Source organism: Hippopotamus amphibius, chromosome 10 (assembly GCF_030028045.1).
Source record: "Hippopotamus amphibius kiboko isolate mHipAmp2 chromosome 10, mHipAmp2.hap2, whole genome shotgun sequence".
In the NCBI taxonomy this organism is placed as follows: Eukaryota; Metazoa; Chordata; class Mammalia; order Artiodactyla; family Hippopotamidae; genus Hippopotamus; species Hippopotamus amphibius.
The window spans coordinates 63,133,292-63,146,597 of NC_080195.1; the positions used below are offsets into that span (position 1 = coordinate 63,133,292).

General features: G+C 39.6%; 1 protein-coding gene across 12 annotated transcripts in view; it reads right to left on the reverse strand.

Moving 5' to 3' along the window:
• The window catches only part of BBX (BBX high mobility group box domain containing), a 268,773-nt gene that overhangs the window by 40,990 nt on the left and 214,477 nt on the right, over positions 1 to 13,306 (reverse strand). For all 12 annotated transcript variants that reach the window (XM_057696544.1, XM_057696547.1, XM_057696549.1 and 9 more), the window contains one exon: positions 5,872 to 5,952. In XM_057696544.1, the coding sequence (XP_057552527.1) occupies positions 5,872 to 5,952 (81 nt within the window). The remainder of the gene's footprint in view (positions 1 to 5,871; positions 5,953 to 13,306) is intronic.

Below are 13,306 nucleotides of genomic sequence, written 5' to 3' on the forward strand. Positions count from 1 at the left end.
CATCTCTTTGCTGTATCTCCCCCATCTCTCCACTTAATTACACATAAATCACAATCTCCACTGTTACGGCTGGTTGGGTATAAGGGGGGAGGCGGTGGACAAGTGTAAATGGATGCTGGCAATGACTGCTGGACTCAAGAGCCTCAGTAGGGAAAGGAGAGGACAGTGACATTCTGTACAGCAAACACCTCTCTAAGAGGGTAGCAGCTCTGACCAACTGGTCTCATGCAGAAAGCCTGGTCCAGGGTCTCCAGACACTCTACTTTTTCAAGAGGTGTCAGAAGTACACATTTCTTTGAAATCTGTAATTTTAAAATATTAGCCACTAATTCAAATGTAAAATATAATGCAGGTCAACAAACTGTGGGCCAAACAAAGCATCTCTTAAAGCTGGATGTGGCCCAAAGGCTGCTAGTTTCAACCTCTGTTCCTCAACAACCCCCTCTTCAAGAACTATCTTTCTCCAGGCTCTCTGCCCTGTGCTGGGTGCCCAGAACACTACAGCTAATATTAATTTCTTCCTTTCCTGGTTTTACACAGTCACTTTGGGTATCACTCAAGTTGAGCTTCCTCATTTCACTGCACACTTTCTTGTGAAACTACCTGCACCATTAAATTATTTCTTATCCCTTAACTTTTTATATTTTATCCCTTTGCAACTGGAGAATAAGTTCCTGGAGGACAGGAGACGTACACTGCAATTTCCTATAGTCCTCACAGTATCTTCTAGAATATATTCACAAACAGGCACTTATTTCAGGGTGGAAGATGTATCTTGGCAGTTTCAAAAGTAGAATCCTTTTTAAAAAGGAAATATCAGCTCCATTTCTTTGACAGCAGTCTTGAACAATCTGTCATCTTATTCAGCCACACACGTATGTGTAGGAGTAAGCTGTCTTCCATAGAGCCTTCTATAATGTGCAAACTCCTATAACAAGTAACTTGCACAGTCTTTTATATTCATCTAAAACAAGATGACAGAATAGCATAGTTGAAGAGCCCAGGCTGGGGAGAGACTGACTGGGTTTCTACTGAGGTTCCAACATTCCCTGTCCATGTGACCTTAGGGAAGTCACAAAACCTCTCTGTCCTTTTGTTTCTTACTGCGTAAAAGAGGAATGATGATCGTATCTACCTCAAAGGACAGGTGTGAGAATTCAATGTGTACACAGAAAAGTGCCTAGCACACGGTAGATAATAGAGATTGGTCATTATTATCTTACGTTAGATAATAAAATTTACTTGCAGATAAAAAAATTAGAAGCGAAACAAATAGTATTATTTTTAGTCTTATCTCACTGTCCTTCCACATGCAGGCAGCTTCAGCAACCTTGCTGTTAACAGCACAGAGTAGCCTCTCAGAAACTGTTTGTTAAAATAAATGAATAAACTGCTCCACTTGTTGTACAAGGCAATTTTAGTAACAGTGAGCTTTAAGTGTATAATTTCCTTTGCTAAAATGTACAGATAAAGATGTCTGTGTGCCCTCCAACTATAGCATCTATAATACACAATGCTCTCCAGCAGAATGCTTTGCTGTTCTTTATGTGATCTGACCTAATTAATTTCAAAAGGAAAGGAAACACAATACATTATAGTACCTGCACCAATTAACTGATTAACTGAACAGTATGAACCTCATGGAGGTTCAAACATAAACGACTGTATTTTTCACAATTCCCTGACCTCAGCAGCACAATGCCAAATCTCCCTTCCTAGCTGGAGTAGATTCCTGAAAAATACCTGGAATAGATCCCAGAATTTTCAGGTCACCTTCATCTATTAAAAATCTACCCAATTTAAAATGTCAATCAAATGCCTGAAGCAGAGCCTTCCACTAGGGCATCTCCTGGCTCCGGGATGCTGGGAAATGGGGAGGGGTCCTCACAATGCCGAAATCGAGAGTGCAGCCAGCCTCCTCCAATTTTCTTTTTGCCTGCTGAAGTGGGTGTAGGGCACAGCAGTAAATATATGCATAAAATATTTCTTGCTTCTCTCCAAGAGAAGAGTTTCTTGCAAGCAACAACACCTGTCTTTGAGAGGGCTCCTCATTCACTCCTTCTCCCATGTCCACCCAGAGGAATGGAGCTGGGAAGGGTGAGTGGTTAGTCCTGGTGCTGGTTCCTGGCCCATCCTTCACAAGACATAAAGCCTCTGGTTGAGAGGACAGAAGAAGGAATGGTGGAGGTAAAGCCAACTGCCCATGGTTATGTTTTCGTCTGTTCCTGCTAACTCCACATAAGACTGAACGACCTTGACAGAGATGCCAAGGACAGAAACGATATGCAAAATATTTAATAGGCTGGGGTGCTAAGCAATCGGAAGGGATGTGGTCTCGGGGCTAGAACAGGGTGTTACAGGCCCCTAGCGGTGCCCTCCAGTTGCTAGAAGGATAGGGGAGCCCTGGGATGCTGACAGAGTTGCTGCAAAGGTACTCAGGGGGTGCCTTTTCTTTTTACCAAAATAGGAAGTATTTTGTTTTAGTACTGGGACAGCTGCCCTGGTGCAAACCAGCTGAACATCACTCCTGCTTGTGGGAGTTCCTCAGAGTGTCCTCAAGGGAGAGGTGGGATGGTCCCAGGCCTGCTCCCTCCTCATGACCATTCCGTGGCCTCTTGCCTGATCAAGCTGAACTACTTGATACTTGTTTACTTGGCCCCTGGAAAACTTATGCATCTTTTTGCAATGCCAAGACAGATTGTGCAGCAGGCTCTTCTAAGTCTCTCCCTGCTGCTGACTTCCTCCAGTTCTCTTTCTGCCTGGTCAGAGAGGTGAAGGGCACAGCAATAAATCAACGTCTAAAACACTGCCTGCTTCTCACCAAAGCACGAGAACCCACTTCTTGCAGTTCCATCCCCGGTCTTCAACAAGGGTTCTCCCAGAACTGTCTTCACTCTGCTTGATAGAGGCCAGGGGTGAAGAAGGGAAAGCACTTCCCACTTTCCTCCACAGGGCGAGGAGAAAAGCCACAATATTCCAGATGACTGCCAAGCCCATGACAGCTCCACCCATGAGGTTAGGGTGGGGACAAGAGGGGAAACCCTTGGAGTAGCAGAAGGGATGGTAGCTGGATTAGGCTGTCTCTATATAATCCCAAGAGAAGAAACCGGCCCAAACTGAAGGTGGCTTGTTGGTGGCTTTCCTTTAGGAATGTATAAATTTAAATCTGTTCCTAAGGATTTCAGACAACAGCAACAATTCTGGGCCACAGGAAAAATCCTCCTCAATATCCTGTCATACTTATTTAAAGAGGTACCCGAAATAAGTAAATATTACATTTTGTTCAAGAAAAAATGAACACCAAATACACAAAGAATAAAAAAATAACTGAGGAAGCATATTTCCACTGGTGATTTTTGGAGATGCTGATTAATCCATTGTGCACATATTGATGTTTAATTATAAACTGGGAAGGCTTTAGGATGTTACTGCAAAACACACACTATTAGCATTATGGCATCATATTCAAGTGGTGCAAATAATGATGTGAGAAGACGTTCTTGGTAAATTACTTTTTAGCAACCCTGTTTCATCAAAAGCATATATTTTTACTCGGATGTTATAAGAAACTAAGTCTGAGTATAAGCTGATTTGCTATAATTGGAATAGGCTTACTGCAGTCATTTTACCCCTTTAAATTATGATACCAGCATTGAAACATCTGTTAAACCATAGCATCTGTTTCATATTTGGGCTGCATCCCTACAAATTAGAAGAGTGCTCTTTTTAATGAGCTCTGATTTAATGGGGAATCCTTTTTTTTAATGACTGTTATGCCAAAGAAAGAAAATGAGAAGACAAATTCACTGCTCTAGCACCCCCCACAGCAATGCACCTCTAAGGTCCATCCATTTCTAATACAAAGCTATTTAATGAATACATATTCATATTGAAAGCTAGTTTGTTCTATAAACTAGTGCTGTTTAATATTTAAAAGACCGTAAGTTTGTACATGTGTACATACCTCCCCACCCCCGCCCCCCCCAAAAGGCAGAAAGGGCCATATATTTGTATTATTTAAGAAAAATAATCACTTCTTTCAAGTAAATTATATTGAAAATCTATAGTCTTAAAGATACTAGACAAAGTTATGACCTCACAGTCTCCCTGTTCACTAAGACATGTTTACAACCCTAACTCTAAAGGCACACTCACTGTCAGATCTTTACCACTTTAGTTCAATCAGAAATACCACTTTGATACTGACTTATCCAGTTCTTTCAAAAACTATTCCCTGTGGTATTCCTAAGTTTTCTAGTCATTTGTAGCCCTCTATTTGAGTCTGAATTTCTCTTATACAAGAAGCATGTCAGCTTCATGTCAGACAAAAGTGGGTTAGTTCATCCCACTGTTTATACACTTCACTGTTTCAGGCCTTTCTGTATTTTTATATTTCTAATTTGGATCTGGCTGGACTTTAAAAGCTTAATTTAAAGATATTTAGGGGGAATTCCCTGGCGGTCCAGTGGTTAGGACTCAGCGCTGTCACTGCCAGGGCCTGCGTTCGATCCCTGGTCAGGAAACTAAGATCCTGCAAGCCGCACACCACATGGTGCAGCCAAAAAAATAAAATGAAATATTTAAAAAGAAAATAAAAATATTTAATGGGCTTCCCTGGTGGTGCAGTGGTTAAGAATCTGCCTACCAATGCAGGGGACATGGGTTCAGGGAAGATCCCACATGCCACAGAGCAACTACACCCCAGTGCCACAACTACTGAGCCCACGAGCGGCAACTACTGAAGCCCACATGCCTAGAGCCTGTGCTCCACAACAAGAGAAGGCACCACATTAAGAAGCCCGTGCAACACAACAAAGAGTAGCCCCTGCTCTTCGCAACTAGAGAAAGCCCATGCGCAGCAACGAAGACCCAATGCAGCCAATAAATAATAAATAAATAAATAAATATTTTAAACTCCTAAATTTTTATGATACAAGCTACCATAAAATTTAGAAAATGACAGGTTGTCCCATTAAGTTCGATAAACTCCAAAAATTTATAAAAGAACCATATCGCTCAAAAAACAAACAAACGAACAAACACATCCACGGAAGGAATTCATTGTAAGGAAGCCAGAAAAAAGAAAGAAGAGAAAGTTTAATACAGACATTTTGGGTCACTCATTTTGCACCTCCTAATTTGTCTCACCAAAAGAGATAATGCTACAATAGTGTCCTGGTGCTAAAGACATTTCTCCCACCTGTTCCCTGAAGGCACAGGTCACAGCTTGCTGGAGAAAGCCCTGTTCCTGCCCACCCCAACAACAACCATTTCCAGCATCTTCCTCCCCACCTGTCCCCAACCAAGTGAGGGCTCTGTCCTTCACAGGCTTTACAAAAGCACCTTTTCACTTTGCCAAAGGAATAGTAGCATTTTATACCTATGTCACATGAAATGTACAACAAACATGCTATAAAACAGACTTTAGAACACGTTATTTGAGTTCTTCACTAAAAACAACCCCCAAAGGAAAACATCAACCACCTGGTTTAAAAGCAGTGCCTTCTAGGGACTTACAGATATTATAAGGGAATCAGAGAAGAAGAAGATGGCTTGGGCCATTTTCGTGGGTTTAGGATAGACTTACTTAACCAATCTGAGAGAGAGAAAAACTGACCTTATTTTAAAATACTACTTGTGAAAAAGATCCTGCAGTTTCCCTGGGTAACCTTTTTCAATGCTTAATGACTTTTAGTAGCAAAAGTCCACTTTCCTTAAATTAAAGGTTAACCCTCTCATTGTTGAAAATTAGATACAACACACTTTATGGTCACAGGTGAAATGGTACAGTTTAGGGAGCACTGTTACGATTAACGTTTTTGTGACTTCAACCACTGGATATCTTATCTCAACGTATCCTTAGAAACTTGCCTCTGCCAGTTGAAAGAGTGCAGACTTTCCACAGCGTTTTACAGGTTCAGCACCACCCAACTGCGAAGTGTTTGAAGAAATCTGTATTGAAAACAATTCACATAAAGAATATTAATTGTGATACCAGAATTTTTGCTCCCCATTCACACGCTTTCAAGGAACTTTCCTTAGTTTATGAGAATATCATTGCCCCCAAGTACCAAATAACTTTAAATGTGTTATGCTTGGGATTATCATTTTAAAACCAATTTTAGTAAACAGCCTCAAAAATAACAACAAAATAAGCCAGGTGTGGCTTGGGTGGCTGTTGGATGACAAGAATATAATTATCTTGAGTATTCCAGGCTCTAAATTTAACTCTATAACCTTAAAACGAGTTATGCATTTCCATTTCCTTACAAATATCAACTCACCAACTAGCCACACAGATTAGAGATTTAGTGTCATTTTATATTTACCAAAAGAAATTAGTTAACTTTTTATTGGAATGTATTTGGGATCACTGTGAAAAGACAGCAACAAGCCATTCAACAAATATTTTTTTCAGAATCTAATATAAACGTGTTAGACAATATGACAAGAACTGGTGAATCTGCAAGTTTTATATAAAACACTGGCCCTGGCTCTGAGCGTATGCTCGAAAGTACACACAAAGATTGACAGTCAAGACCAGGAATCTCAGTAAGCCGTACAGCGTACACACCAACATACATACAACACCACATCGTGGCTGCATACTCTTCTGCAAATTTGTTTAAACAGCAGCCAGACATTGATGACAATGAACAGCACTGTCCTTTCTCATTTTTATATGAAAACTAAATTTTCAACTTCTAGCTTAACTCAGTGAAGAGTTGAGAAGGGCATACATTCCTAAGGACCTTTATAAAGTATTCTTCTAAAGAAGTTCTGTCATCATTACATCAGCTAGCAATAGTCTAAGCTTTTAATATTCTTTGTGATTCTGGATTCTTTCTCAGTATAAGACAGAGGTATTTTTCAGTTCAGGTGAGGAGGCAAACCTGCCTGTGTCTGTATCCTTACAGGTGACCCCAAGTCCTACAGGGAATTCTATGTAGCTGCCAACTCCAAGAGAGACTGGGGGCTTCCTGCTAGAAAATTCTCCCTAGAACACCTGTTGAATAAGAAGCTTTAGTAGAGGCAAATATTCAATAAGCTACCAGGGCCACTTAGAAGGGATTAGTTTAAGTTTTAAGGAATTTCTCTTCCTGGGTCCTATTATTTTTGAAAGAGTCCTTTCCTATTCATCCCAATCACTTACTTTTTCTTTAGAAGATCAACTTAGCAGCTGAATCTTTCTGAAGATTTTCCTCTAGCTGAATTTTCTCTGATATATGCCATGTCTACTTTTTCTAGACAAGGTGAATTCAATTACTAACCTCATCACTACACTAAGAGAAACAAACACATTTAATATAATCACTGACTCTGAGTGACTTGAGGGGAAGAAGTACTGAACATCAATGCCAGTTCCTTGAACCAAGGTTGTATAATAGAAAGGACATGGCTTTTGTGTCAGACAAACAAGCCTTCATGCCTTCATTACTTTTTGTTGTGTGGACTTACGCAAATAATTAAGACCTCATATTCATCTTCAAAACAGAAACAATAATGCCTGCCCGGTGTTACTTTTGTGAAGATTAAATATTACATTAGTGAAGAGTGCTTAGCCCATATTATGGTTATAATTCTAAGGATTATAAGGTTATAATTATAAGGATTAATCATTATTAACACGAATAAACTCTTTTAGTACAATTCAAAAAATTAGTTACAGACTGAAACCGGAATAGAATTAAAACTTGCAACGTCAGAGGGTAATTATTAAATTTAATAATTTATAGAATATGAAATCTGTCACATAATCATATGATACCCTCAAGAGAACAACAAGCTGGGTGATGCTGCACTACATAGCCTGACACTGTTTTCTAGCTCTTTCACCAGCTCCCTCTGCTGTTGCTTTTGTTGCTATAGGTTTAGGCTCCCTGACGCTGTGTGTGTGTTCACTACCACCAAGCCTGTCGAATGCCTGCAAGGCACACCCAGAGGCTCAGTGAAGAACTTCTGACTGCACAGATGCATTACCTGCCAGCAGAGTTAATGCACAGCTGTTTGAGTTGAGGCTTGAGGATGGTTTCTTGCCTTGCAAAAGAAACCATCACCTAATGTTCAGTAAGAACTATTTTCCTCACCGCTTATGGGAGGATTTTCACCTATTTGTAGGTCCAGGGCAGCATTTTAAATGCTCAAGGCTGCTGGAAGCCTGATTCCAAAGGAGCATGCTGTGGGGGAGGATTAACATGTTTCAGCAGTCCAACGTTTCTAGAATCACCTAACAATAACATTTTCATAAAACAATTTAGTGGTAAGATATACTTTCTAAAAATGTCTTTTGGCTTCTTAATTGGGGGCAGGGGGTTCAGCATATGTTAATGTCTGCAGCATTGGGCATGGCTGACCTTTCTTTCTCTGGATTTCCAATACGGCAGCGTCCTTGCTTTCCTCCTACCTCTCAGGCCACTCCTTGTTGTTGTTCTTTTTTGGTTCTCCTTTCTATACTGAGCCCTTAAATGTTTTCCCTCAGGGTTCTGTCTTAGGGCCCTCTCTCTATTTTTCTTTACACATTTTCTCTCAGTAATATCATCTACTCTGATGTCTTCTAACATAAGCACAGCTTGTATAATGCTGGTTAGTTATATCACTGTTCATTTCCCTGTCTTTTGGGTTTTTTTTTTTCCATTTAAGAGACATACACATCCTTTCAAGTAAGAATAATATAGCTAATATATGTTTTTCAATGACAGATCAGCTAGTGGAGGGAAGTACGTGTTAGGTCACCCTCCTGGGCAGGCAGCAGCAGTGGGCCATACTGCATAGCGTTCGAGGCTATGCTTTTTATTTTCCTCAAATTGGATGGTGCTTGCCAATCTGTTAACTCCACTGTAGTCTCTTCTCTGCCTATTATATAATGTTCTCATAAACAGGGTGGGTGTTAAAAGCATGTGACGTACAGCAAAAGCGCCAAGAAAAATTATCACCCTGGATGTTAAACTGCTAATCTTATAGCTGCCTGAGGTAGGGGAGCACACCAAGGAAAGAGGTGGTAAAAATCAAAAGCAAATTAGCTGGCAGCCTTTGGCAATTATGAGGGCTATTGTAAACACTGTAGCCTGGGAGGAAATGACCAACAATTGTTGAGTGAATAAATTAATCAAAGAACAGAGGAACAATATGAGATTAACACTTCCAATAAACCATGTAAGACTCTCACACCGATAAGCTGCAGTGTCTGTGTTGAGTGTAACATTCCGTAACAAACTGGGCATTCCATCATGAAAATGAATGCTTTAAATCTGCACCTATTGCTTATATCCAGTTGTGACGATACCTTGGTTGTATTTATATTGGCAAAGTAAAAACCTTCTAAGGAGAGTTTTAATGTTCAAATCTGTCTAAACTGTCCAGATTAGCTCCCTGCTTTCAAAGTAACATGCAATTTTTCAACACAAAGATATACTCTAGGTGTAAGAGTCAGCCACACAGCAGAGAAGAGGCTATGTGGACTAGTCATGGCTTTCAGGCTTGTTAAATAATGAAAGACAACAGCTCCCTTCTGGCATTACATTTGGTCATTAGTCTTCAGTAAACGAGATCTAAACAGTGATGTATGTGTCACTCTACCTGTAAACAACAAAAAATGCAGATAGGAAACTCATTTTGACCAACTTAATGGATCGGAGCCTGGAAACACAGTGATGGCTCTTCAGATGGGCCAAGTTGAATCTAGATGAATTACGAGCATCAATATGGAATGGGAGACAGGCTGAAATGCGAGGAAAACAGGCTCTGCACTCTGTATTTCTTTCTAGATCTTGTAAAGCAGATATATCTTTCTCCCTTTAAATGTAAACATTTATGAGGAACCTACAAACAAAATGTTCTTTTTTCATTTTCATGGTTCCATGCAGGTTACTTCAATGGGTTTTAAAACTATCAGATTTGGTTAAGAAGGAAAGATATCCTTTTCTCAGAGACGGAGAACCAAGACTTGACATAAAAGAAAAAACATTTTCAATTTAAAGAAATGCCCAGGGCTTACTGTTTTTTAAAAAAAGTGTGTTTCTAGGATAATTGTATTACACGAAAAATGACCTATTCTCTTCCTAGAGTTATGAACACCTGTAAATGAAATTAACACAAATGGTCTCCAAGAATTTTGCAAGCCTGATAAAGTGATATTACAAAGCTAAACGTTTTTAAACATTAAATTGTTTCCTAACTCATATAAACATCTACTTTTCTCTTAAGTACATAATAGGACTGAGAATCCCTCTGAAAATGCTTGGGGGGAGTATAAAGTGGCCCACTGGGTGAATTTCTATTATCTGCCCATTCCCTCCTCATATAATTCTTTCCCTGAAAGGTCCCAGAGACACAGAAAGTGCCTTAACAATGCTGATTCAATAACTTGTGTTAAAAATCACAAACTATAGAGCAGTGATCTCAAACTGTGGTTCCCTAATCAGAAACTTGCTGAAAGTGTAAATTCTCAGGCCCCACTACAGACTTAATACATAAGAAACTTTAGGGGTGGGGGTTCAGCAACCTGTGTGTGAGGAAGCCTTTGAGGTGACTCTGGGATATTTTAAAGTTTGAGAACCTCTGCTATAGACTAATTAGAACAAAATTTCAAGAGTCTTTGTGTTTTCTCAAAGGTGATGGGTGTTTTATGAAAGAATTATAAGAGTTTTAGGGATACAATCACAGTAATTATAGGCTATTCTAGCTTTACCGCAATAGATGTGCTCATAGAAGATTTTAGTAGATACTTTTATTAGTTCATCTAGTTAGCTATTGTTTAGCTTTGAATAAACCAGCCCAGTACTGAGCTGACAATATGGTCAGATCATAACATGAGAGATTGGAAATTCCCTTGGGTCAGCTGAGGAAAGTGACTGGAGGTTATAAATATCTTTAGAGAACCATGTACTATACTTCTCTTGAATAATCACATATAACATTTACAACTGAACAACTAAGTATGTAATAATTTAATTTGCTTAAAAATTCTAAGGGCTTTTAATTATCAACTTATGCAAAACATAACTGGGAAAAATAACATAGGAGTTGAGAAGGAGAATCGTATTTGATTCTAGGACAGAACATCTTATTTTGGTTCTTCCATCATGCATGCCTTCCTCTGTCAATGATGCCTTGAAACAATAAGTTTTCAAATTAGTTTTTTTAAAGCTTCTTCAAATCTTATAAATGCATGGTCAAAAGCCTTCAGAAGACAAGTGCCACTAAGTAGAGGAGTGATACCTCGAAACATCTCCCTGCACAAGTCCTAAGTAAGAAGAGGTTCTTCCCCAGAAAAAAACTTTCTATTTAAGAACTGAGTATACTGAGCAGCAAGAACAAATTAATTTTAAGAGGCCAGGATCTCACTCTCCAGAATCACAGAACAGTGGCCGTTACACCAGCAAACTGATTCCTCAGAGCTGCTCAGGGATTCAGGGCATCTAATAAATCTGACAGTGATCTCACTTAAATAAGAAACACACTCTGAGCAGCAATACCTGTTAGAAATGCATCAGCTGAGATATGCCATACAAACGTTTTTAATTAAATTGAAAACTCTTGGTAAATAGTGCACTTGTAAATATCAGATGTGTCAAAGATGAGCCACTACCTTTTTTTTTTTAAGCTCTTTATTGGAATATAATTGCTTTACACTCTTGTACCAGCTTTTGAGGTACACCAAAGTGAATCAGCTGTATTTATACATATATCCCCATATTCCCTCCCTCCCACGACTCCCTCCCACCCTCCCTGTCCTGGCCCTCTAAGGCATCACCCATCATCGAGTTGATCTCCCTTTGTTATACAGCCACTTCCCACTAGCTATCTGTTTTACAGTTGGTAGTGCATATATGTCTATGTTACTCTCTGACTTCGTCCCAGCTTCCCCTTTGCCCCCCCGCTCCCCGCCCAAGCCCATGTCCTCCAGTCCATTCTCTGTATCTGCATCCTTATTCTTGCCCTGTCACTGGGTTCATCGTACCATTTTTTTTTTTTTTTTTTAGATTCCGTATATATGAGTTAGCATACAGTATTTGTTTTTCTCTTTCTGGCTTACTTTACTCTGTATGACAGACTCTAGGTCTACCCACCTCATTACATAGAGCTCCACTTCATTCCTTTTTATGGCTGGGTAATATTGCATTATATATATATGCCACATCTTCTTTATCCATTCATCTGTTGATGGGCATTTAGGCTGCTTCCATGTCCTGGCTATTGTAAATAATGCTGCAATAAACATTATGGTACATGTTTCTTTTTGGATTATGGTTTCCTCTGGGTATGTGCCCAGGAGTGGGGTTACTGGATCATATGGTAGTTCTAGTTTTAGTTTTTTAGGGAACCTCCAAACTGTTTTCCATAGTGGCTGTACCAACTTACATTCCCACCGACAGTGCAGGAGAGTTCCCTTTTCTCCACACCCTCTCCAACATTTGTGGTTTCCAGATTTTGTGATGATGGCCATTCTGACGGGTATGAGCTGATACCTCTTTGTGGCTTTGACTTGCATTTCTCTGATGATGAGTGATGTTGAGCATCTTTTCACGTGTTTGTTGACCATCTGTATGTCTTCTTTGGAAAGATGTCTATTGAGGTCTTCCGCCCATTTGTGGATTGGGTTATTTGCTTTTTTGGTATTAAGCTGCATGAGCTGCTTGTATATTTTGGAGGTTAATCCTTTGTCCATTGTTTCGTAGGCAACTATTTTTTCCCATTCTGAGGGTTGCCTTCTAGTCTTGTTTATGGTTTCTTTCGCTGTGCAAAAGCTTCTAAGTTTCATGAGGTCCCATTTGTTTATTCTTGATTTTATTTCCATGATTCTAGGAGGTGGGTCAAAAAGGATCTTGCTTTGATGTATGTCATAGAGTGTCCTGACTATGTTTTCCTCTAGGAGTTTGATAGTGCCTGGCCTTCCATGTAGGTCTTTAAACCATTTTGAGTTTATTTTTGTGAATGGTGTTAGGAAGTGTTCTAATTTCATTCTTTTACATGTTGCTGCCCAATTTTCCCAGCACCATTTATTGAAGAGGCTGTCTTTTTTCCACTGTATGTTCTTGCCTCTTTTGTCAAAGATAAGGTGCTCATATGTGCTTGGGTTTACCTCTGAGTTCTCTATTCTGTTCTATTGATCTTTCTTTCTATTTTTGTGCCAGTAACATACTGTCTTGATCACTGTGGCCTTGTAGTATAGTTTGAAGTCAGGAAGCCAGATTCCACCAACTCCATCTTTCCTTCTCAAGATTGCTTTGGCTATTCGGGGTCTTTTGCGTTTCCATACAAGTTGTAAGATTTCTTGTTCTAGTTCTGTGAAAAATGCCGTTGGTAA